At 43.5% G+C, this 26,571-nt stretch overlaps 1 protein-coding gene across 1 annotated transcript; it reads left to right on the top strand.

Annotated features, from left to right (window-relative positions):
• Window positions 1-1,223: 1,223 nt before the first annotated feature.
• Window positions 1,224-24,929, top strand: gdi2 (GDP dissociation inhibitor 2). The gene is made up of 10 exons (XM_056277961.1): window positions 1,224-1,390; window positions 12,639-12,746; window positions 14,898-14,997; window positions 16,661-16,795; window positions 16,999-17,197; window positions 18,044-18,175; window positions 19,084-19,183; window positions 19,940-20,111; window positions 20,773-20,972; window positions 23,269-24,929. The coding sequence occupies exons 1-10, from the start codon at window positions 1,346-1,348 to the stop codon at window positions 23,416-23,418; spliced, it is 1,341 nt and encodes a 446-aa protein (XP_056133936.1). The 5' UTR covers window positions 1,224-1,345; the 3' UTR covers window positions 23,419-24,929.
• The last annotated feature ends 1,642 nt before the right edge of the window (window positions 24,930-26,571 follow it).

Raw genomic sequence — 26,571 nt, 5'->3', positions numbered from 1 at the left:
ACCGTCGAGAACATGGTTTCTTTTCGTCCCCTCTCTCGTTACAGGCCCTGCATCAACAGAGGTGGTTTTGGGACACTGCAGCGGTAACAGCAGTGCTTTAAGAGATTCAGACGATGGATTGTATCAGTTGGCTGTGGAAAGGTTGAGTCTGGGGCTACTTTTCCATTTGCAATTGTGTCCGTCCAAAAGCAGTACCCACCAGCCTTTTTTTTGGGGGGGGGGGGGTCCTAGCAGCCAGGGGCCGCGGTTCTTCGGCCCCGCTTGCCTTGTGCGAAACCCAGCACATCAGTCAGGGAAAAGAAATGAGTCAATGCAGCTAAACATTATTGCTTTGTTCTCTTCTTGCTCGCAGAAGGATACTACTTCCTGATAGAGGACACGATGATGTTCCTTAAACAAGAAAATGTGCCATTCGCGGATCAGCCCAGACGTTTTGCTCTGCCTGGCAGCCCCTCCTGTGTTATTCTGACCATCTGACAGTGCTTCCCTATGATTAAGACCACTTGTATTATGTCTTAATTCTAATTGGCTGCTGTGTATCAGTGTAGACTACTATACTTAGGGCATGTGGGTTATATTCTTCTCCAATCACTACAATGTATGACATCATAAAGCGTGGCTTATGTAAACAGAAATGGCTTCTAATACTTCATTTGTACACGGTGCTCCGTACTTCATGTCCCTGACCTTGTACTTACGGGATGATTGAATGCATCTTGTTGACGCAAAGCTCTCTAAACTATCTTATTTGTATTTTGTAGTTTTTTGTTTTATCTCATATTTGGTATTACTGTAATTAATGTTGATTTTTATTTTATTTTTTTGCATGGGCAATGGGTAAGGGCTGGGGGGGATTACCAAAATATGGAGGGACAATCATTTCCATTTCCATTGTATTTTTATGTTTGGGGTTTTTTTTCCACCCAATTTTCCTTCCAATAAAATATTATTGAGAAGGGAAAAAAAGCCCAAGATTCAGCCAGTGTGGACAGCATAAGATAGTAACGTAGGACTACACTGTGTTGGAGTTTTACTGCAGGTAGAGTTGTTAAAATCAGGTCATATACTTTTTTTTAAAGGAAATAATCAACTCCCATATTTTCGTAATGTGTGTGTGTGTGTTAGTTAGTTAGTTAGTGGGGCCGAAAACTCTTGTCTCGACTCAGGCGCGACGCTCCCGCTTGATTGGCAGCCGCTAAGCCCCGCCCCCCGGAGAGGCGCCTGACGCTGAACCGCCGCCTTCTTTCGGTTCCAGCTTCGCACGTCTCCATTTTCTTCGGACCCGACGTTCAGCGGCTTAAGAGGAGCGAGAAGACCCCGCGGAGAGAGAGAGAGAGAGAGAGAAATGGATGAAGAATACGACGTTATCGTTCTGGGCACCGGGCTGACGGTGAGGCCGATCACACGGCGGCGGGTGGAGGTGGAGGTGGGGGTGGGTGGGGGTTTGAAAAGTAAATTTGCTACCTGTTTGCGGACGCGGGGCCTAAGAGTCCGGGCGGCGCTAAGTGGCTCGGAGCGGCCGCCGAGTCTCGGCTAAGGCTGTTAGCTAGCTAGCTGGGTGCTAACTCACCGAAGGTCCAATCGGCAGACCCCCTCCTCCGTCGTGTTTATACCATCGGTAGTTTGTTAACCAGGCTCGCCTTTATTCGACATGGCAGAAGAGGCAAGACAGGAAACCCAAGCGCGACGATAGCAGCAGTACGGGGGGGGGGAAACGTGCCCCGAGCCGGATTCGAACCCGAGTCGCCGCGGTCGGGCCCGGGCGCGCACGGTGCCAGGTGGGCCGGTAAGCTGCGCGTCCCGGTGCCGCTTGGCTGGCGGCGCTAGACGAGGATTATCGGGAGGGATCAGCCGGTCGACTTTGCCGCTAGCGGCGGAGCTGCGACGTGTCACATGCCCGCTCTGCTGCTCCTCGAGTGCCCCTGCGAAGTGTGCGTGACTTCCGGCTCGCTCGGGAGACAATGTAACCAAGTGGGGAGGAAGACCTCGCTGCGGTTTATCTTCCTCCTGTCGTCCCGAGAGACGCAAGGTTTACTAAACGGTACGCGTCGACTTAGGGGTTGCTAATGGCACGGCTGCTTTGCGCGGATCTACTTCCTGTTTACCGCGGTGCAACAAAGTGACTCTTCGCCAGACCAGCGCCTTGTTTGTAATGTGGGTTTTACTTTAAACTTACAAGATGGGTACATAAATGGATCTAAACTTTACTTGGGTGGGGGGGGTGGGGCTGGACGATACACAGGAAAAGCCCCAAGAGCATTAAAACATATCGTAAGATTTGGCAATGGAAAACATTAGACACTCTTGTAAGTGTAAAACAAAATCCTAACAAATCACAAATCTTAATTCTGAGCAGTGCTGCTCTGGAGAACATGCACTTTGCATGGTGGTGCAACATAATAAAGGGGGAGAACAGTTGTCAAAGAGCCACCAAGTAACATGCAAGTAAACATTATTGCAACGAGAAATGTGCATGGGTAAATGGGTGGAAGTGATACGTACGCCGAGGTTAAAAACAGCTCAAAGTGACAAATGCTTATTGAGCTGTAGAGGTCCGTGCAGGTTCAGCGCCTCCCCAGTTAACTGGGGCTGGTGCTACCCAGGCTGAGAGGGAAGTGGCACAGGCTTTTTCAGGTGTGACTTGAATCAAGACAAAAATGGAGGAGGCACCATATCCACCACTAATCTCCATAGTAAGATTACTTAAGGGGAGGTTGTGTTTCTGCATGGCAGTAACTTTCTTATTCCACCCCCGTTGAGTTTACATGTGGGGCAAAATAGACATTTTGCCAAGTTGTCTCGGTGTTGTGGCACAGTCTTTTTCAGGTGTGACTCGAATCAAGACAAAAATGGAGGAGGCACCATATCCGCCACTAATCTCCATAGTAAGATTACTTAAGGGGAGGTTGTGTTTCTGCATGGCAGTAACTTTCTTATTCGACCCCCATTGAATTTACATGTGGGGCAAAATAGACATTTTGCCAAGTTGTCTCAGCGTTGGCGGGTACCTGTGAATGACTGTTGTATGTGCTGTCTTGTTGACCCTGGAATTAACTTTTCTTACGATATCTATGCTATTGACAAATTAGGGAATACTCTGCCGTCCGCTGGCCCGCTGTAAATTCCTTATAGTTATATTACTTGGCTGACGTATGTGATGGGAAAAACTCGTGATAAATTCACTACTTTGCCCGGAGGCCCGTGGATAGTTTCCCGTCCTTCAAATCTACAATCGTTATGTTATTTCTGGAGGAAATATGAGTTGATGGTGACAGGCGTGGTGACAGGCGTGGTGTCACATTTACTATTTGTTTAACTGCTAGAGGTTAGACTTCCATTGCAACCTTGTAAAATCGGGATTTTGTTTGGTGACTGTGGGGTGTTCGGCCCTGGCTGCTCCGTATACAACAGGATGTTGCAGTCAGCAGGACGTAAAGCTGGTCAGTGGCTGCAGGATTCAGGGTTTGGCAGTGTAGTAGAAAGGGGTTGGATTTGAAGTGTTGGTGGCTAATGTAGTGACTTAGCACACAGATGGGTGTGGTTTTGCCCCACTTAGGAACTGAAAGTACCCTACAGGTCTAGTTCTGCAAATACCTGACAGACTGCTCAGACAGTGTAAGGATGGTAGCCGAGCCCATGCTAGCACAGTATGCTTTTAAGTGTTGGTGTTAGGTTGTACGGCCTGCAGTTCCCTGATGGGGGATAATAAAGTCACTTCTCTAATCCCAACGGACATATTTCCCCTTTCTGACATTGATTGCTGCAGTTACTACAACTAATATGTCCTATATCCAGGAGTGGTGGTGTCATGATTTGTTCGCAGCCCATAGCTGAAGCCATGTTCATTTTTCCTTACGCAGCAGTTTTGATTGGGTCAGTGGACAAGGGGGGGGGTAGCCTCCCATCTGTCCCCCTGCTAAGGACACATGGAGGAAGGGCTTAACTTGGATATCTGAAACTTAAACCCACAATTCAGCTGAAGTCACAGTGCCTCTGGGGATTACCAGGAACTACATTTTAACCAAAATGCTATAAACGTGTCTCCTCCGGTAACGTGGGGGTCGTGGTTTTCTTTCACCTGCCAGCTGCAGGTTTCCCTTTGAGGAGCGTAACATGTTCGGGGGTTCACGCTATTTCCTACAGGCTCCCTTCCACCTGTAGGAGTCACTGGTTGTAATGACAGGATATGTTACCGCTACCAGCTCCTAGCCGGGTGATAGGAACTAAAATTCATACGGTGATATTTTCCTCTCTCTAGATGGTAATGATGTAGTAATGCGGTATTCAAGAAAAAAAATTCTGAATCACATTTTATGAGCCTTTTTAATATTATAAAAACGGTTAACGATGTATAACTGCAAACACATGACGGATAAAAATGAGTGACATGAAAATGTAATGTAAAACTAAATAAGAAAACGGTTCAAATACTTGGAAGGGTAAAGAAAACTATCACTGCTGCGTGGCGAGTAAATATTCTTCCTCCACAATGTTAAAAGTGCATTTCTTTTACAGCCGTTAACTGTCATAATGAATTAAAAACTGTTGAAAATTACTTAAAGCAGCTTAAAGCTAGATCACAATATTACAATAACTAAAGTCCTGCACAATATTTAGTCTCATTACGATATCAATGTCATATCGATATGTCACCCAGCGCAACCGGCTTCCCAACTTGGAGCAATACCAGTCATGTTCCCCGTGACGCCCGGCCAAATTGAAGGCAGCGGCGATACCGATGGCTCAGTGTCTTCGAGCCCTTACACGCACTTGTGGCTAAAGAGAGGTACTACGAATTGTTGTGAAGTGGCGAAATAATAAAATCCAGTCCCCCTTTCCCAATGTGCTACCTTTCATGTGGTTTTCATCTTTTTGGCCTGCTTTGAGCTCACCAAATCCCCCTCCTGAGCTGGAGAACCTGCTTTCAACTTGCCATACTTCCCACCTGCCATTTTTTCTTTTCTAGAGTATCTGTTAACGATTGAACTCGGACCTTCCCTCGACACCGAGTTTGTGCTTTATTGGCTTAATTTTCCGCCTGGCCCTATGCTGAATTGACACGGGTTCCCGTCCCTCAGCACATCTGCGAGTATTTCGCTGAGATTGTGATGACTAGGCCACCTCCGGCTGCAGGTCAGAGCCTGTATTTATATAAGCAGTAAGAAGAGAAGGGCTCGAGTCATGTCACTCAAGGGCCCTCGACCATGACACATCAGAATGATATTGTACCTCTATTGCTGTGCATGGCCTCCTATAGTTAACAAAGAAGGAAGACGGACAGTTTACCAGCACACTGAATCTGGTGTAACGTGACCTGGTGTGGGGTCTTCACAGTATTATAATGACATACAGTATTAGAGCAAAACCGTTAATACCAACTCAACACTATATAAAACCATGAATTTGCTATGCCTAGTGTTGAAACTATTAGTCGATTAATCGACTAGTCGATCAGCAGAAAATGTATTAATTACAATTGGTTGAGTAATTGAGTCATTCATCAAATAAAAATACCAAGAGTGAAGTTTCATAACTGCTAAGATTTGCTTGCCTTCCTCTGATTAATATTATGAAATGAGTATTTGATTATTTATTTATTTATTTTTTGGCCGACGTTCGTGCTAAGTAAACAGTTTTGGAGACATGACTTTGGACTCTGGAAACTTAAGATGAACGTTCGTCTGTATTTTTGACCTTTAACAGACCAAATAATTAATTGAAAAAATAATCGTTAACATTAATTAAGTTGCAGCCCTAGTTAATTGTTAGTTGCAGCCTTAGTTATGACAGAAAAAAAGTGCATATTATTACAGCAGTGCTACTACCATTTACCAACCAGGTTAAATGAATAAACACATGACATGCGTCAGATGTGCTGATTACAATGATGACGTGCAACAGTTGGTGTTGCTTGCTGTCCAGCCACAGGATTCTGTTTTGCTAGTGTTAAATTACAGCTTAGCCTTGGGTCACTTGGTTTCAAACAGGCAGAGGTGTTTCCAAATTCTGAGGGTCATAATTATGAAGAAACTATGATGTAAGATATTTGTAAGGCCCTGTTAATGAGGCCAAAGTAGTAGTAGTAGTAGTAGTAGTTAATGAGGCCAAATAACCTCCCGCACCCAGTATTGAACTTGGTGACAGTTGTAAAGTAACAGTTGACAGAAGTGCGTTGTTGTTTACTCACGAAAAAGATCACAAATTCAACAGTAAAATACCTCGATGTTGAGTCCTGCGCTTTTCCTTTTGCCTTTCCTTCCTTTACAGTTTCCATAGACTTCATGGTTGCACAGTAGCATCGATTGTCCTTTTTTTTTTTCCCCTAGATGTGTCACGCAGATAAGGTGAGTGGCATCAGACATTTTTGGTTTGGTGGGGGAAAAAGTCCCTGGGAGAACTGACGGCCATTTTTATCCCAGTAGAGTCATGCTTTCCTAAGCTAAGATGACTTTGATCCATTCCCCAGATACATCGTCGGGTCTCCCTGCCTATCAAATTACTTTCTGAAACCATTTAAAGCTGCAGTAGGTTACATTGAACATTACCAATGCAAATCCTTCCGCCTCTCTCTCTCTCTCTCTCTCTGCTGCCTTGTAGCACTCCACTAAGCCCCTCCCACCAAATGACCTCCGCATCGCTCTTGAGCCTCTTGCACTCATGTACAACCGTGAAATGTCAAAGCAAGACTCGTGTCGTAGTTAATAATCCATGTGTAACAAATATTTTTTTCAGCGAATCTCTTAGTTACACTAATATTGTTCATGTGGAGCAGCTATTTCAAGTTGGTCTTGTTGATTTTTAGGGCTACAAGTGACTGGTGGGGCAGGGCGTGCGTGAATTGGTCATGTACATGCGCATCTCTTTGTAGAACAGCCAATAGGAATGCCCTCTCTCTGAAATGACTCGTGATTGGCTCAAATCTTCCGTTCTGGGCTAGATTTTCTCAAAACCGGAATACAGAGCCAAGAGGAGGTGCAGAAGTCTAGTTTTCCTCTCAGACCAACTTGAATTAATATGCTGAAAGGTTGTGAAATTTTTGCCCAACGAGGCCATAAAAAACTGCCTACCCCAGCTTTAATGGGCACACGCACCTGTTGGCTTTTAAGACGTGAATGGTGGTTTAAATGAGAGATTAACGTGCCGTTTACTGAATGAGAAAACTTGAAAGATGTGATGGTTGGTTTGTAGTCTTTATGGAAAGTAATCTGTTGATACCGTGCCTTTTAAAATGCGTAGTTGTGTAGGCTTATGGGTAGCATCCCACATCCAAGTCTGATTTTACCATGATGTCACATGGGTGGTACCTGTTATTGACCTTCACTGCGCCGGCCTGGTTTTGAATAGATTAAATGCACTTTAATAATCCCTGTCAGGAAATTGATGTGCTGTGGCAGAAAGGTTGTTAAATAGAAATGATAAGAACAAAATTAGCACGAAAAAACAAACTTGTAAAAAAAAAGAAATCGGTTTATTGCCGGGTTACAAACGTGGCAACAACAACGGGAAAGGTTAGTAAACATCTGAATGCAGGTTACGGGGCTATGAAGACATTATGTTTTTGTTTTCTGAAATACTAGCCAAGAATATCAACTGTCACTTCCTGTTTCAGAATCAGACATGCTCGGTTGTCATGAACGAAAGAGAGCACAGCTGACTTCACTCAAGCCAAACGTGAAATTCTGATGCATTGTGATGCCGGTTTGTCTTTTTGTCAGTGTGAGAAATGGGACATTTCCACCGCCAACCTCTGATCCCAGTACCTACATATTGTTTAATTATTGTCCAGAATGTTGTCCTCTAAAGTTCACTAACAAGTAGGGGTTGCACAGATAACATCTGTCCTATTTATTTTTATAGATTTGTGATCCTGATTATCTGTGCAACTGGAATCAATTGATTAAAAATTGATTAGTATCAATTTGTTCAACTTTTAACATCTTTAACACACGCCATAACTATCTTAACTACAACATACATTCTCGAAGTTATTTCAGATTTTTTAATATGCTGGAATTATTCAGTTTTTAAAGTCCAATAAATATATTGTCTTTTATGACAATCAATAAATGCATTCCTGCTCCTTATTGTGGACCTGTTTGTCCAACAGTGAGCCTTGTTTCTGAGTGAAAGTCCAAAGAATCACATGACGCAGGCCATTTTACCGCTTCCACAAATTCAGCTGGTGTAATCGTATTAGAGCCTTTGGCCAGTTGGAATTCCAGACTCGAGTCAAACATTCACGTTTTCCTGTGGCGGTACCAGGCATCTCAGAAATGAACGGACCTGTCAGAGCTCTAATCCTCCCTGTTTTCCTCCTTTTCCTCTCAGCTCTACAGAATCATGTCCAATGTGAACGGTCACATGAGCCTTGTCTGATTTGAATTCTTTCTCTTTAACAAAGCATGGCCCTTCCCGCAAACTCCTGTTTTTATAGCGTGGCCTCGTCAAAGACTGGTCATACAAATAACTGCATAATTGTACGTCTTGATTCTTTGTTTCCACAGTTGATTTTTGCATAGTAATTTTGGTCATTTGGTCATTTAATTTGAATTGATTTACTCCCAAGTTAAGGGCCCGCTTTGTTACAACATGGTCAGGAGGCCGGTGGGAGATGTTAAATGTTCAGTAAAATAACACTGTTCATCAAGGCTATGTTCTGTTGGATGAGCTTGGTAATTTATATCCAGCAAAACGAGGTCATTGCTCTACTCAGAATTGCATAGACGTAGTTTATCATAGAGACTGCTACCTTTTTTAAATAAAGGGGCCAGTGTTGTGTTTTCTGAGAATCCTTCTCCACCAGAAATAGGTGTCATGAACACTCCTGAAGTTTTGAGCAAACTAAACTCGATGACTGCTTGTGAAGTTGGAAGTTTACATACACTTAGGTTGAAGTCATTAAATCTCATTTTTTACCCAGTCCATAAATTTCATGTTAACAAACTACAGTTTAGCAAGTCTGTTAGGACATCTACTTTGTGCATGACGCAATTTTTCCAACAACAGATTAATTTTTTTGGGGGGGGGAATTCCCCCCCCCCTTTTCTCCCCAATTGTACTTGGCAAATTACCCCACTCTTCCGAGCCATGCCGGTTGCTGCTTCACCCCCTCTGCTGATCCAGGGAGGGGTGCAGACTACCACATGCCTCCTCCGATGCATGTGGAGTCGCCAGCCACTTCTTTTCACCTGACAGTGAGGAGTTTCATCAGGGGGACGTAGCGCGTGGGAGGATCACGCTATTCCCCCCCCCCCCCCCGAACAGGCGCACCAGAGGAGGCGCTAGTGCAGTGACCAGGACACATACCCACATCCGGCTTCCCACCCGCAGACACGGCCAGTTACGTCCGTAGGATGCCCGAGCAAGCCGGAGGTAACAGGGATTTGATCCGGCGATCCCCGTGTTGGTAGGCAACGGAATAGACTGCTACGCTACCCGGACGCCCTATTTCACTTATAATTAACTCTATCACAATTCCAGTGGGTCAGACGTTTACATACACTTAAGTTGACTGTGCCTTTAAAGCTTGGAAAATTCCAGAAAATTATGTCACGGCTTTAGATGCTTCTGATAGGCTAACTGAGATCATTTGAGTCAATTGGAGGTATATCTGTGGATGTATCTTAAGGCCTACGTTCAAACTTGGTGCGTCTTTGCTTGACGTCATTGGAAAATCAAATGAAATCAGCCGAGACTTAAGAGAAAAAAAAAGTTGTGGACTTCCGCAAGTCTAGTTCATCCTTGGGAGCAATTTCCAAATGCCTGAAGGTACCACGTTGATCTGTATAAACGATAGTACGCAAGTATAAACACTATGGGACCATACATACAATGAAATTCACTGTCAGCATTTAACCCATCCTAGCTGTGTAGCTAGGAGCAGTGGGTAGCCACTGTGCAGCCCCCGAGGGCCAACTTCAGTTATTTTTAACTGTTGCCTTGGTCAGGGACACAGACAGAACTATTAACCCTGCATGTCTTTTTGCTGGTGGGAGGAAACCGGAGCACCTGGAGGAAACCCACGCAGACACGGGGAGAACATGCAGACTCCACACAGAAAGGACCTGGGATGGCCTGGGGTTCGAACCCAGGACCTTCTTGCTGTGAGGCAACAGTGCTAACCACTAGGCCACCATGCCACCCAAATGAACTTACTTTGGTGCAAAAACTGCAAATCAATGCCAGAACGACAGCAAAAGACCTTGTGAAGATGCTGGAGGAAACGGGTATAAAGGTATCTATAGCCACAGTAAAACAAGTCCTATATCGACATAACCTGAAAGGCCGCTCGGCAAGGAAGAAGCCACCGCTCTGAAACCGCCACAAAAAAGCCAGACTGCGGTTTGCAACTGCACATGGGAACAAAGAGCTTAACTTTTTGGAGAAATGTCCTCTGGTCTGATAAAACAAAAATTTAACTGTTTGGTCTAATGATCATCGTTATGTTTGGAGAAAAAAGGGGGAGGCTTGCAAGCTGAAGAACACCACCCCAACCGTGAAGAACAGGGTTGGCAGCATCATCTTGTGGGGGTGCTTTGCTGCAGAAGGGACTGGTGCACTTCACAAAATAGATGGCATCATGAGGAAGGAATATTATGTGGCTATATTGAAGCAAAACCTCAAGACATCAGCCAGAAAGTTAAAGCTTGGTCACAAATGGCTCTTCCAGATGGACAATGACCCCAAGCATACTTCCAAAGTTGTGGCAAAATTGCTTAAAGACAACAAAGTCACAGTCTTGCAGTGGCCATCACAAAGCCTTGACCTCAATTCAATAGAAAATTTGTGGACAGAACTGAAAAAGTGTTTGCAAGCAAGGGGGCCTACAAACTTCACTGTTAAACCAGTTCTGTCGGGAGGAATGGGCCAAAATTCCAGCAACTTATTGTGAGAAGCTTGTGGAAGACTACCCAAAACGTTTGACCCGAGTTAAGCAACCCCCCCCCCCAATTTTTCTCCCAATTATATTTGGCCTTCTTTCAGCTTTTTCCCTGTTTTTCAGGGGTCGCCACAGCAGATTTTACAGTTTCCATCAGGACCCTGTGAGGGCACAGCACCAATGCTGACCGTTGTTCGATCCGGTATGGTCTTGGCAATCTGCATATTGATTTGGCAAAATTTTTACGTCTGATGCCCTTCCTGACACAACCACTAACCCTATGGACGGGGGCACAGGTAAAGCGCTGGATGCCATCCCAGTATTCATGGACTTGCGCCCATGCCTGTCGCCATTCCCAATTATATTTGGCCAATTACCCTATTTTATCCGAGCCATCCCAGTCGCTGCTCCACCCCCTCTGCCGATCCGGGGAGGGCTGCAGACTGCCACGTGCTTCTTCCGATATATGTGGAGCCGTCAGCTGCTGCTTTTCACCTGACAGTGAGGAGTTTCGCCAGGGGGATGTAGCGCGTGGGAGTCTCACACTATTCCCCCCCAGTTCTCCCTCCCCCCCAAACAGGCGCCCTGACTGACCAGAAGAGGCGCTAGTGCAGCGACCAGGACACATACCCACATCCAGTTTCCCACCCGCAGACACAGCCAATTGTGTCTGTAGGGACGCCCGACCAAGCTGGAGGTAACATGGGGATTCGAACTGGTGACCCCCGTGTTCGTAGGCAACGGGGGTCACGCTACCCAGACGCCCCTGTTAAGCAATTTAAAGACAATGCTACCAGATACTAATAAGTGTATGTAAACTTCTGACCCACTGGAAATGTGATGAAAGAAAGAAAAGCTCAAATAAACCTTTCTCTCTACTATTATTTGGACATTTCACATTCTTAAAATATAGTCGTGATCCTAACTAACCTAAGACAGGGAATGTTTCCCAGGATTGAACGTCAGGAATTGTGAAAAACTGAGTTTTAATGCATTTGGCTAAGGCCTATGTAAACTTCCAACTTTCAACTGTATATAGTGCACTATATTTACTTCCCTCCGTTTTGTTTCAGTGTGAAATTTATTCTCTATGCCGTGCCCTCAAAAAAAATCCCACAATGCACCTGAAAATGTAGTGTCCAACACATGTAATTTTTATTATTTTCTTTTAATGCTAAAAATACCACAATGCATCTCTTAACCTCTTCTCCGCTCTGCTCATGCAGTCTTCACCGTCAAATGTCGCACAACAGGATGAGAAGAAACCGCAAAATGATGACTCGGTGTTTCACATGTAGGGAATAGTGAACGATTCTGGACACGGCTCATGAATCTGTTCAGACTGTCAAAGTGTCCAGTGCAGAACTGGGGTCTGATTAAGCCATTCACTTTTAAATGTCTGTCTTTCAGCTGATGCTCTCACCCAGCTTGGCCGACATTGAACTCGGCGGCAGAATAAACTTCTCCTCTAGGGCTATCATCAGCACAAACAACCAGTTGTACAGAAGTCAGAGGTCAGCACCGCAGTGTTCCAAATGGAATTCCTGTGGCCACAAAATTATGTCATCGCCCTCAGCCCTAGTAGTACAGGGTTGCTCTCTGAAATTAAAAAAGTTAAGACTTCCACTCCCCAAACTGAGGGTTATACATCATTTGGTATCCATGCTGAATTTGTACCCAGGGGTGCTGCTAAGAATTTTGGAATTCACGCAGGATAAAAGCGCGCTAATTCCTCCTTTGCTGGTGTCTTTTCCAACAGGAATGCATTCTGTCAGGTATCATGTCGGTGAATGGGAAGAAGGTGCTGCACATGGACCGGAATGCCTACTACGGAGCAGAGAGCGCCTCCATCACGCCGCTTGAAGATGTATGTTTGTCCTTTCTTGTCGTTATTTTTTCGTCCTCCTTTTTGTGTTATCGACTAATTTGCAATAGTTCAACATTTAACTGAAAGAATCTGTGAGGTATGTAGCAGTTCAAGGAACAGTGATTGCCACGCTTGTTGTATGTGCTTGTGTGTGTGTGTGTTTGCATGATCACTTGTCACACTAAGCGTGTGCACAGGTTACTACGAGAGCGTACTGGTGATGTTGCATGTTGGCGATCTTGATCACAATTAACAAAATGGACGTCTTGTCTCTACAGTACCATATTGTGTTATGAGCCAAACCGACCAAAAGGTTGATTATTTTTTGGCCAAACACAGGCTGCAGGAAACTGAAATCTGCTGGCCCAGGTTCTGCTGGCCCAGGTTCTGCTGGCCCAGGTGTCTTTGATAACACCGAGGGCCGATGGGCAAATGGCGTCATCAAGCCCTGGTCTTCGTTTTAATGCTGTGTTGCCAAATAACAGGGTTACACAGACTGCGCAGATGATCAGCGTTTTTCGTTTCATGGTTTGGTATTCAATCCTGTTGTGGTCTTATGAAGCTGTCATTAAAAGATGTAAATTACCAAATTTTGTCGGCGAGATTGAAAAGCTTCTCACCTCAGAAAGAACAGGAATTAATAGAAATGTTAGTAGGCTTTTTTCATGCAGTCATACAAGAACGTGTTTACAGTCAGATTAAACATGGCTCAGTAGGTACCAGATTTCTCAAACCAGAACCTTATACTACATAGGAGAGTGGGTAACTGGTGAATGAACATCCATCCATTTATTGATTGATTGATTGGCCCAAAACCAACCATGTAATTATGGACAGTGGACAAAAATAAAAAAGACTGAACTGAATTTCAAAGCCAGCATATATTCATCAGCGACAGCGAGTCTATTGTTGCTTGGATTCCTCAAGAATATTGAATAGCTGTGTTAACTTGAGATTGTACGTCTGTCAGGGCAAACAAAGAGGCAGTCATGGCTTTCTGGCTAGTCGTACAATCCTCCTAAAGTAACAAAAGCCTCATGATCAATGAATCAGAAGAAGGCATGGGTTGTGACATGAGTAGTTGTCCTTATCCAGTATACTAGTCCTACTGCTCTTCCTTAATATTCCCCGGGAGAGCCTGGTATATACACTCACTCACACTGTGTATTTGTATCTGTGCAAACACAGATGTAATACAGTCCAGACCGAATAAATATCTGTGAGTAAAAGATTAAAACGAAAGCATTACAGAAGAGGAAAAAAAAACCCCAAAATAATGAGTTTTTAGATTACATTTTAGAAGATAAGACTTCAGATGCTGGTCTGAGCTCCAGTCCCAGAAACAGCCAGCCACCCGCAGCCGTGGAATGACAGAAACTTAACAGTCACATCACACATCCCAAGAAAGGGGCAGATTTTGTTTGCATACAGTGTGTTAATTATAATGTTAAATACCCTTGCATGGTACAGAAGAGGATTAGAGCCACATTATAAATGAAATTAAGATTAAAATCCTGATTAAAAGGGTGAATTCTGAGAATTTCCCACATGCGGCCCGAATCCTCTTCTGCAGCCTGGAATGTGTGATGAACTTATTCTGTCTATTTATCGTCTTGTTTTTATCTTTTTATTTTAGTTTTCTGCTAAGCACCTCGTAAAAAATAATGATAAATAAATATAATAAATTAAAAAAAAAACCTTTGTTGGTGGCGCTCCATAAAATGTCATTTGCCCTTAAAAGGGCCAAAGCACACCAAATAATCAGAGTTTACTTGATTTGCTTTCCACTGGTACTTGCTTAGATAAGTTGAGATTAATTTATCAGTTTACTTCAACGGAGGTTAGTCATTTTGTGCCTACGTTACCCAGAGAGCTTAACAACTTGGACCACATAGCAGCATTGTTTGTTATTCACACGCCATTTACATCATACTGATTCTGTTTGGCCTGTGTAGCTGGAGGTGACTTGCAAACACCACATTGAAGGGCTTGAACCCAGAGCCTCCTTCTTGTTCTTATTGCTGACGGAGTGAGCGGCAGGAAACGGAGAGGAACAGTTCCACCTAAACTGAATTGTTGTTGATGAGGTGGTAGGCGTTCAAATCACCAACCTGGTCTGAGTCCCATCTAACATCCGTGTCTTCCTTACAGCTCTACAAGCGCTTCAAAATCCCCGGTGCTCCCCCCGCGTCAATGGGAAAAGGCCGGGATTGGAACGTGGACCTCATTCCTAAATTCCTTATGGCCAATGGTGAGTACGCCGATGCGCCAGTGTCTTACAGTAAGGCGTACTACGTCACAGAGCATGCAATAAATTGCTTCATAATCTGCTTCATTTAATAATGGTAGAGGTATAAAGTGCAGTAAAATTTGTCCCTCAGATGGTCATAACTTGTTGTGTTGATTATGAACTGTAATCAGTATTTGGAAAATTAATCAGGACTGTGATTTGAACCATTATAATGTAGGACTCATCCCACAGTCAGACTGTGGTAAGGAGGGACTGCAGAGCAGAAATCAGTTTCTGGACATTACTGAAACATGTACTATCATGTCCAATTTTATTCACTTTTTTTGATTCACTTTTTTTTTTTAATGTTCATATTATTCCTTCACACACTACTGCAAACTTGTATTTGATGATAGTATCCTAATTGTGTGGGAGCCATGACCAGTGCTTCAGTGTATATCAAGAGCTAGGAGCTAAATAATGTTAAAGATGCTTCGAGTGGACAAGGGTCGATATAAGCAAAAGGTTTTAATCAAATTCCAAACGTGTGGTAAATGGCTCAACTTTGACAAAAGCCTCCTGATCCTCATTGTTTTTCCTGTGTCTGAATATACGACAGGGGTTTTTTTCCCTGGAAATATGTCTGAAAATTTTTGGTCTTTTATTATTCACGGTTTAGACTTTTAAATGTCAATATACATTCACAACAACAGATGGCGTCAAATAACTAAAACTAGTGTTCCCAATTTGCACTACTATGTTACGGTAAGGCGGTGCAGTGGTTAGCGTGGTCGCCTTGCAGCAAGAAGGTCCTGGGTTCGAGCCCCGGGGTAGTCCAACCTTGGGGGTCGTCCCGGGTCGTCCTCTGTGTGGAGTTTGCATGTTCTCCCCGTGTCTGCGTGGGTTTCCTCCCACAGTCCAAAGACATGTAGGTCAGATGAATCGGCCCTACTAAATTCCCTAGGTGTGAATGTGTGTGTGTGGGCTCTGTGATGGCCTGGCGGCCTGTCCAGGGTGTCTCCCCGCCTGCCGCCCAATGACTGCTGGGATAGGCTCCAGCCTCCTCGTGACCCTGAGAGCAGGATAAGCGGTTTGGATAATTGATGGATGGATGTTACAGCAATCCAGCCAGTTTTTTTCTTTGTCAGGTTTGTTTCAAGACTGTTCTACAGTTAAGACTCCAATTCGATGGTTAATGCAGTTATTGAGATTTTGGTAGGCTACATGGTGGTTTTTTTTCACTGTGAAATGAATGGATAGCCTAATTGGTATTAGAAATACTAATAGACTGCAGTTTATTTTAATTTTTATGGTATTTAATTACCCTAAATCATTCATTTATGGTAATTAAATACCATTTAAATGAAATAAAATGTGATTACATTTTATTTAATTTAAATTTGACAATTTCATCTAAAAGATACCAAAAACATGAATTTATTTAAAAGATGTTAAAAACAACAGCCTTCCTTGTTTTATTTTAATAGGTTTTTATTATCATTTTCAAATAAAATGATTTTATTTATTTAAAAAAAAAGAAAAAGATTTGGTCTTCAAAAAGTCTTTTTCCAAAAATTAGTCTTGGAAAGGGGGGGGGGGTTGTCTTATATTTGGGTCAGTACGGTATTACATTAGAAGGATAATGTTATCCTCACGTTAGCTTCCGCCTGTCTCACCTGTTCAGGTCAGCTGGTGCGCATGCTGTTGATCACAAAGGTGACTCGGTACCTGGAGTTCAAGGTGATCGAGGGCAGCTTCGTGTACAAGAAAGGCAGCATCCACAAGGTCCCCTCCACTGAGACCGAGGCCCTGTCATCCAGTAGGTCCTGCACAGACACACATACAACTAACAGTCTCTGTATGTTGAGGGTTTAGTATTTCACAATTTAGTGTTGATAAAAAATATGGCTTAGATAAAAATATAGCATAAAAAACCAATACATATGAGGGGGCTATTGATAGGGAAACTGACTTGAGTGAGGTAATATGACATAAAATCCCCCCCCCCCCCAAAAAAAAAAGGCTTGATGGGACTGTTCGAGAAGCGGCGCTTTAGGTCATTCCTGGTGTTCATTGCCAAATTCGACGAGAATGATCCCACAACCATGCAGGACGTTGACCCCAACAAGACGACGATGAGGGACGTCTTCAAAAAGTTCAACCTGGGCCAGGAGGTCATGGACTTCACGGGCCACTCCCTCGCTCTCTACCGCACAGACGAGTGAGTAACCTGAATAATGACTACCAATGTTCACTGTTATATCATTGCATTTTTTTTAAATACATCCTCGTGTCATCGTCATCATCATATTTTAATCCTTTTTTTTATAAACCTGGCATTTATGTTGTGTTGTAATTACACAATATTACACTCGAGGGTGTGCTTTACCGTCACTATTGGCATGACAGTGATGCAGTCAGGACTGAGGCGCTTGTGCCGAGTTGCATAAGCATCACTGAATGTCCGTTTCTGAATCTTTGTAGTGCTACTGTCTGACCCGTAATGATCAGACATCTTAGCAGCTTCAAAGTTGTTATTAATACTGTCCTTGTTTCTCTTCTTGTCATCCTTTCCTTCTCGCTATGGTTAAAATTGTACAAAACAAATGCCCTCGGATTGCGTAGCAGTCTATTCCATTGCCTACCAACACAGGGATTACCAGTTTAGTTCCTGTGTTACCTCCGGCTTGGTCGGGCGTCCCTGCAGACACAATTGGCTGTGTCTGCGGGTGGGAAGCCGGATGTAGGTATGTGTCCTGGTCGCTGCACTAGCACCTCCTCTGGTCGGTCAGGGGGGAATTGGGGGGAATAGCGTGATCCTCCCACATGGCGAAACTCCTCACTGTCGGGTGAAAAGAAGCAGCTGGCGACTCCACATGTATCAGAGGAAGCATGTGGTAGTCTGCAGCCCTCCCCGGATCGGCAGAGGAGGTGGAGCAGCGACCTGGACGGCTCGGAAAATAGGGTCATTGGCCAAGTACAATTGGGGAGAAAAAGAGGGGGTAAAAAAAACCAAATACTCTCCTTATTTTGTTTGAATAAATGCTCTTCACCTCTCTCTCCTCAGATACCTGGATCACCCTTGCGTTGAAACGATAAACAGGATAAAGCTTTACAGTGAGTCTCTGGCGAGATACGGCAAGAGCCCATACCTCTACCCTCTGTATGGGCTGGGTGAGCTGCCGCAGGGGTTCGCCAGGTAGGAGCCCTGCCCTGCAATTAACCATCGATTGCGATTGTGGTTAATTCCTGTAGTTTAAGACTGGCAAAAATTCCTGCTCAACAGTTTAAAACAAATTCTTGTAATTGTGGTTATCATTTAAGGTGTAATTAAATTACTTGTAATGTTCTTAATGTTAAGAAACACAAAATATGGGCGGATGTCAACCAAGCATTAATTGTCTTTATTGCCGTATTAGTGAAAAAAAGATTTTCATGTCTTTTGTTCTTATACGGATATAAATCATATTGCACTGTATATTATACTGTTTTATACCATGGTCATGGAGAACGCTGGCTTCTGATTGGCCGGAGGGTGTTCGTTAAAACCATATAACAAATGCATAGTTCAGCTGCGCTGGCGGATGATTCTAAGTTAGCTTAGCGGGTAACTTTTGCGCCATAACCTTTTCTCCGAAATGTTCAACAGAAAAAAAAATCAGTGAATGCTTTTATTTTGATTCTTTGGTAAGTGAGCATTGTATAAGCGGGATAATCCACTCCAAGGTGTGCGTTAAAGGATTTTAACACACTCCGTGTCGTGGATTATCCCTTACTTACGCCGTTGCTCTTTGATACCATTGCTCTTTGATACCTTTCTTGAATTCACTATTGAATCCAATAATTTGGACAAAACTTTTTAGACACTTAATGACATACTTCGGTAACATATGACTTGGCCTCAAAATGTCCTCGAGAACATTTTTCATTGTTGTAATGCATATTTTTGAGGTGTTGATCATAAATCATTACCCTTAATTCCAGTGAGCTATTTCTATCATTGTGATACTAGCATCAATACAAAGGCTGTTTGGATCTGAGGATGAGGTGGTTTATTAGTTCTTCCTTTGGTATTTGACATCAATTGTATTTCTCTGTATCCTTCAGGCTAAGTGCCATCTACGGAGGGACCTACATGTTGGACAAGCCCGTTGATGAGATCGTCATGGAGAATGGAAGGGTGGTGGGAGTCAAGTCTCAGGGAGAGGTGAGCATTTCGAAGTTTTCACTCCAAAGTGGAGATCCGCCATTTTGTGTGTGTGTGGGGGGGGGTGTGCCACCATTCTGATTTTTTTTTTCTGTCTGTATATTTTGTTATTTTGCTCACCTAGCATATAGTCTCTAAGTCTGTAGATTTTTATACTTTTGTTTATATTTATGACTGCTGGAATAGGCTCCAGTATCCCTGCGACCCTGAGAGCAGGATAAGTGGTTCAGATAATGGATGGATGGATGGATGTTTATATTTACCGAATATCAATTAAGCTTATTTGAATCCTGTCATGAATGTTTCCATTATGCATAACAATGGTTGCTATCAAGTAGCAATCCTGATGATTTGCTTGCAAATAAACGTCCTTTATGATACTTATTTGCATGAAAATCATCAGGATTGTTCCTTAAATAGCAACCATTGTTATGCATAATGTCCTATTTGATACACTCTGCTGCTGATGTATTTGAAACAATGGCTAATTTGCAAATCTCTATCTCATATGTCTTGATGCATGCTCGATAATCCTGGTAAGGAAATACCAGAAAGTTGAATCAGTTCATCTGGACACATTTAGTGGAAGGAGCGTTTCATCACTCATTTAAGTGACTTCTTCGGCTGAGTGATGAAATGTTTGTCCCACCGTTCCTCACATCTCCTGCTCAGATGAACTGATTCAACTTTCTGGTATCTATCTCTCATACTTCCTCACTCACTCTCGCGCTCTTCAACCCATCCATCCACCCACAGATTGCCCGCTGCAAGCAGCTGATCTGTGACCCCAGCTACATCATGGATCGAGTCACCAAGGTGGGCCAGGTGATCCGGGTCATCTGCATCATGAGTCATCCCATCAAGAACACCGGTGATGTCAACTCATGTCAGATCATCATTCCCCAGAACCAGGTCAACAGGAAGCACGGTCAGTCTGCATACAAGAACTAATGAGGTGTCAAGTTTCTGTTTGTTTTCTCCAAACACAATATGTGGAGATCACAATTTTTTTTATGGCGAAATGTTTGTTATCTTGTTTTACCGAACCAGAGTAATGGTGCTGATAGCCGTAGGGTTCTGACATGTGCTAATGCCCAGAATGTTGCCTGTAGAAATCCGTGGATGAGTTTCATATGAATAATGATCATTTGTACAGCTCTACTTGGCAAGGCATTAAGCCTCCAATTAAGTTCAAATGGGCAAGATTTGAATTAGGGCAGTTAAGAAATTTGCACACAAATTCAGACTTTTTTTCTTCTTTTTTTCAGATAAAGTTTAGGTTAGCAGATATTGAGTGGTAAGAGAAGTGAGTCAGTGACCGTGGGGGTAATCCAGGTAGGCCCTAGGCTGAGAACCAGAGGGTAGTTTGTACCAGAATTTTCGATATGACCAATGTGCCTCTATGCCGTTGGGGTAGGGGCTTCACCCCAACTGCCCCAGGCTGAGCTGCTCTGTGGCTGACAATGCTACTGCTGGTCTGGGCAACATAGGCAGTAAATATATTTTTTTTGTTTTTTGTAAGAATCGCCTCAATATAGCCCAACTTAGCCAAATAATTGCTTCTTCTTCTGTTTTTCTTCTGGTTGCAGACATTTATGTGTGCATGATCTCCTATGCACACAACATAGCTGCCCAGGGCAAATATATTGCCATCGTCAGCACTACAGTGGAGACCAGTGACCCAGAGAAAGAAATCAAGCCAGCCCTTGACCTGCTGGACCCTATTGAGCAGAAGTTTGTCTCCATCAGCGACCAGTACGCCCCAACTGACCTCGGCACTGAGAGCCAGGTATGGTCACCCTTCACAGAAACTGAGAATTTAAATGGACCCTGAAGTGTGGAGGGGGTTTGTTTAGCAGAAAACTGACTATACTGTAAGTAAGATTACTCTAAATAAAATGTGTCAGTTTTAATTATTGCAGTAATCGGTAGCTGTTCAATGAGGAAATGAATGCATAAGTGCTAACTTGTCTAACATAATTTTAACACTTTTTTCACTATATTAATTTTTTCATACCTTTCATCATAGTATTAAATTCTTATTTGCTATTATGCGTTGTAGTAGTGTCTTTAAAATCAAGATGTTGATGGCAAAGCTGTTATCAGTATCCAAGGAGAAAAAAAGTCAGTGCACAGCATGCAGAATTATTGGCATTGGCATTGTATTGGCAGAATAGCCCTGGGTTTAGGGTTATTTTCTATAGACACTATATGGCCAAGAGTATGTGGACACTCCTTCTAATTAGTGGGTTCATTTATTTCAGCCGCATACATTGCTGGTGGATGTATAAAATCAAGCATCCAGCCACGTAATCTCCATAGACAAACACTGGCAGAAGGATGGATTGGGTCAATGTGGCACTGTCATACAATGCCACCTTTCCAACAAGTCAGTTGGTCAAATTTCTGTCCTCTTAGATCTGTCCCGGTCAACTCGGCTGTGAAGCGGCAGGCTACACAAGCTCACAGAACGGGACCGCTGAGTGCTGAAGTGCATAGCACATAAAAATCATCCGTTCTTGGTTCAACACTCACTGCTGAGTTCCAAACTGCCTCTGGAAGCAATATCAGCTCAATAACTGTTTATCAGGAGCTGCATGAAATGGTTTTCCATGGCCAAGTAGCTGCACACAAACCTAGGATCACCATGGACGGTGCCAACCGTCGGCTGGAGTGGTATGAAACACAACGCCGTTGGACTCTGGAGAAGCGGAAACACATTCTCTGGAGTGATGAATCACGCTTCACTCACTATCTGGCAATCTGACGGACCAGCCTGAGTTTGGTGAATGCCAGGAGGACGCTACCTACCCGAATGCATAATGCCAACTGTAAAGTTTGGTGGGGGAAGACTAATGGTCTGGAGCTGCTTTTCATGGTTTGGGCTAAGGCCCCTTAGTTCCAGTGAAGGGAAATCTTAATGCTACAGCATACAACTACATTCTAGAGAATTGTGTGCTTCCAACTTCTTTGCAACAGTTTGGGAAAGGTCCATTCCTGTTTCAGCATGACAGTCCCCCCGATGCACCAAAGCGAGGTCCATAAAGACATGGTTTGTGGAGTTTGGTGTGGAAGAACTTGACTTGTCCGCAAAGAGCCCTGACTTCAACCCCATCCAACACTTTTGGGATGAACTGGAACGCTAACTGGGAGCCAGGACTACTCCCCAACTTCAGTGCCTGACTTCACTAATGCTCTTTTGGCTGGATGGGAGCGAATCCAGCAGCCATGTTCCATAATGTAGTGGAAAGCCTTTCTAGAAGAGTGGAAGCTGTTGTAGCTGCAGGGGGGATTTGGTTTTGGAATGAGATGTTCAACAGGCACATATGAGTGTGATGTTTTTGTGTCCACATACTTTTGACCATGTAGTGTATGTTACTTTTTACAATCAATATTAATGTCAACATTGATTGCCACTGCTCAATCTGCTTTCAGATTCTACTCCTGGATGTGTTTCTGAGGATGCTCAAAGTCCTCATAACTAGATGATACAGCTAAGTTAGGATACAGCAACTAAACTATAAACAATTTCAGTTTTCAATCTGACAAAGCATAACAATCTCACAAGTTCTCGTTGATCTTTCATAGGAATCTTCTTTGCTTCTCTCTCTAAATGTGAGAGAGTAAAGGTGGGCCTGTCCAAAAAGAGATGCTTTATGTGCACTTATGATCCATGAGTGCTATGTTAAGAAGCAAAGCAGCAGAAGTGTTAATTATTAACAATGGCGGCAGAGATGCAGTAGGATAGATTTTTATTACAGCCGACGTGTGGATGTTGCTCAGTTTACCTGCATCATGTGACTCGATCTGTGATACAGCTCCTATATCGGTCACCACTGCTGCCATTGTTGTTTGCAATTCTGCTGGTATATCATGTTTGGACCTCGCAGCCCCCAGAATTCAGTCTCCAAAGCTGAATGGCATCCCTGTTTTTTGAAGTTCCTAAGTCTCCCAAGAAAGATCTATGTGTTCACTGTGATAGACTGTGGTCGGTCAATCTCGGCAGGGTCTGTAAGTTTGAAACCTGAAGGCTGATACCTCCGGCTCGGGTAGACCTCTCTCATGTTGTTTCTCTCACCTCGTAGGTCTTCATCTCACGTACCTACGATGCTACAACTCACTTCGAGACCACCTGTGACGACATCAAGGACATCTACAGGAGGATGACGGGCACAGACTTTGATTTTGCCGAGATGGAGCGCAAGAAGAACGACATCTGTGGCGATGCCGATTAGAAAGAGAGAGCAATGAGTCCGCAAAACTCCGGAAAATCCGACATTGCTACCGGCAAATGAAACATAAATCCCAAAAAAGATAGAAAAATTATATAAAAATATACACGGCAATGGGCAAGCAGATGAATTCATGTATACATTTTGCCCATTCAGGAAGTCCATAAAATAGTTATGATAATAGTATTGCTGGATAGGGGACTGGGTGGGAACGAAGCTTTTTCTAATTACGTTCAGACAGATATTGCACTGAATACTGGTTAGGCCTAATAACCAACAGTCTTCTTCATCGCGGTAACCTGCAGCTCCTCTCCACAGTGAGCTGTAGGTAATCCAGAGATGTCAAATCAGTATTCATCCTTCAGTGTGGGAGGGTCAATTTTATTATGGTCAAAAAGATTAAACGGTGTAAATGTGTTTGGGAGATATAAGATATCTACAGATCAGTTATTTTGTCTCTACAGGTATTCTTGTATGGAAGACAAGTGGCTTGGCTTCTTGTACTTAAGACAAGTACTTCTTGCAACTGGCATTTTTTTGAACCCAGCAAAAACTTTTTTTCCCCCACAAACTTTACTGACAGCCATGTGAGGTTTTACCTCGGCAACCAGCAACTGGTAGTCGTTTGTGGGGTCAAGCGGTTTGAGAGCGGGGATCGACATTTTTGCTGTTGGTTTTTATAATCCTGTATAGTGTGCCTAATCGTCAGCTATTGACCAGATACAGGCGAGACACTAGAATGTAATTAATCCAGGCCACTACGGCAACTATAGTCCAGCATAAAGGCAGACTACCTGAACATGTTTGCAGAAGCTTGAGTAACCATAATGTATCAGGAGACATCAGTTCCTGTATTATGCAAAAATAAAATCAAAGCCCCCCAGCATTTAAGACGGGTTGAGGGAAGAAGTGGCCGACTGTAATTGCTTTAGAAGGACCAAATGTCAACTGCTGCAGCGTTGATCTGATAAGGGCCTCGGTTTGTCAACTGTTTTAAGACTCTTGAACATGTTGGGCTCAAATGATTTCTGTACTGCAAAGTAAAAAAACAACAAAAACAAAAGGAACAAAAAAACAAAAGAAAGTGTGAAAAACCAAACCTGTTTCCCTGAGTCATCCATATATGTAGGTCATCGGGTTTCAAAATGATTGCATCAAAAAAAACCTCATTTAGAGACGAGTGCAGCACCATAAAACGATAAAGGATAATGATTAAGTGGCCTCGACAGCAGAGACGGTGAAGGTGGATCTATTAAACCCTACAGGCAGGATATTCAGATAATAAGAGTTGCTGTGAAGCCAAACAGATTTGTGTGTGTGTGTGCTAAACGCCATGGTGTAGTGTGATATTCATTACAGTGTCTTTATAAAGAAGACAGGCCAATAATGTACAATAAGTATAACCCGCAGAGTCCCGTACTGACCCGGACGTCTGTTCGAAGCCACTTTTCTAGTGTCCTGTAAAGTTTTGGCAAACAAATAAAACTGACGTAATATTTACTGTGATGGGTTATCGGGCCGGTTTAAGTCTGCAGGTTGATTTTTCCCTCCAGCCTGAAACCAATGGAAACCGGTGGTTGCCTGGAAGGCAGGAAAAACATCCGGATATAAGAAGATGGTAAGTTTGGTAAAATAATATCAATTATATGCAAATTTGTAGTATATGAGCTGAAGCGGAGAAATGAACTTGGGGAAACTCGAGATTTTTTTACTGACTGATTAAAATGCGGTTTAACAGAAACCCTCCGAGTGGAAAGCTGGCTACTATTACTACTACTACTTCCGGATGCTCCCGTTAGGGGGCGCCATAGGGGCTCATCCGTCTCCAGCTCTTGTCCTCCGCGTCTTCCTCTGTCACACCAGCCACCTGCATGTCCTCCCTCACCACATCCCATAATAAACCACCTCTTTTCCTCTTCCCTGGCAGCAGCATCCTTCCCCCAGCGTACAGTGGCGCCCCCAGGAATTTTTCATCGGGGGGGGGGGGCAAATGGGGCCACTGAAAATCTTGGGGTGGCACACCAACAGCACCTAATGCAAGATATCAGATAGAAGCTTATTATGCATAATCTGAAGCATATTCTGCATATGCAACTCGTGGCCGGGGGGGGGGCAGGGATAGTATCAGGGTGGCCGTGGCCCCCCCCGGCCACCCCTTGGGGGCGCCACTGCCAGCATGCCCAGCATCTCTCCTCCTGTTTTTTCGTTGTTTATTTGAACTTCGTGTCGCTTTCCTTGCACTTGACGTCTAACTTAGCAGAACATACACGTGTGGCTTTAAACTCCGTTTTCTGCCAACGCTGACTTCATTCTCACAAACCGTCAACGTTAATGTCACAATTCCGACCGCATTCTCGAAAACGTGACTTGAGAAAAACACGAGAATCTCTCTAGATGGCCCCACACTGCCTTAGAGCTGTGGTTCTCAACCTTTTTGGGGTCCTGATCCACCTGATCTTGGGGGAGGGGGGTTGCAATTTGATGGAAACAGTAGAAGCTGCATTTTAAATTGCATTATAGCATTTATTCACTCTTTGGGGCAGAAATAAGAGCTTTCAGTTGTAACTTAGATATAGTTAACAAAACAGAATTCTTATGCAGTAACTTTCAGATATATGTAACAAAACAGAATATGTATTCAGTAACTTTCAGATATATGTAACAAAACAGAATATGTATTCAGTAACTTTCAGATATATGTAACAAAACAGAATATGTATTCAGTAACGTTCAGATATATGTAACAAAACAGAATATGTATTCAGTAACTTTCAGATATATGTAACAACAGAATTCTTATGCAGTAACTTTTAACAATGCAAACGGGAGCGAGATCTCTTATTAAAACACAATAAATTACCCTTGTGAAACAGATGTAATTAGAGAAAAAAGTCCTGTTACCCTTTATAGTTTAGGTAGATAAAGGTCTCAGTCACATTTGAGTAAAATAATCCTATTTCTATAAACGTCATAGGATCTTTTTTTTAAAGATATTTGATTTTCACGGACCCCCTTGCAATTACACCACGGACCACTAGGGGTCCGCGGACACCCCCTCCCCTCCCCCGGTTGAGAAACACTGCCTTAGAGCGTCTCTTTTCACAGCGACTCGCAGCCGGTGGGGCGACAGGAACTCCAACTCCCATAATCCCGCGC

The sequence above is a fragment of the Lampris incognitus genome, chromosome 3, assembly GCF_029633865.1.
Source record: "Lampris incognitus isolate fLamInc1 chromosome 3, fLamInc1.hap2, whole genome shotgun sequence".
NCBI classification, from domain to species: Eukaryota; Metazoa; Chordata; class Actinopteri; order Lampriformes; family Lampridae; genus Lampris; species Lampris incognitus.
This window is presented reverse-complemented; position numbering and strand designations above follow the sequence as displayed.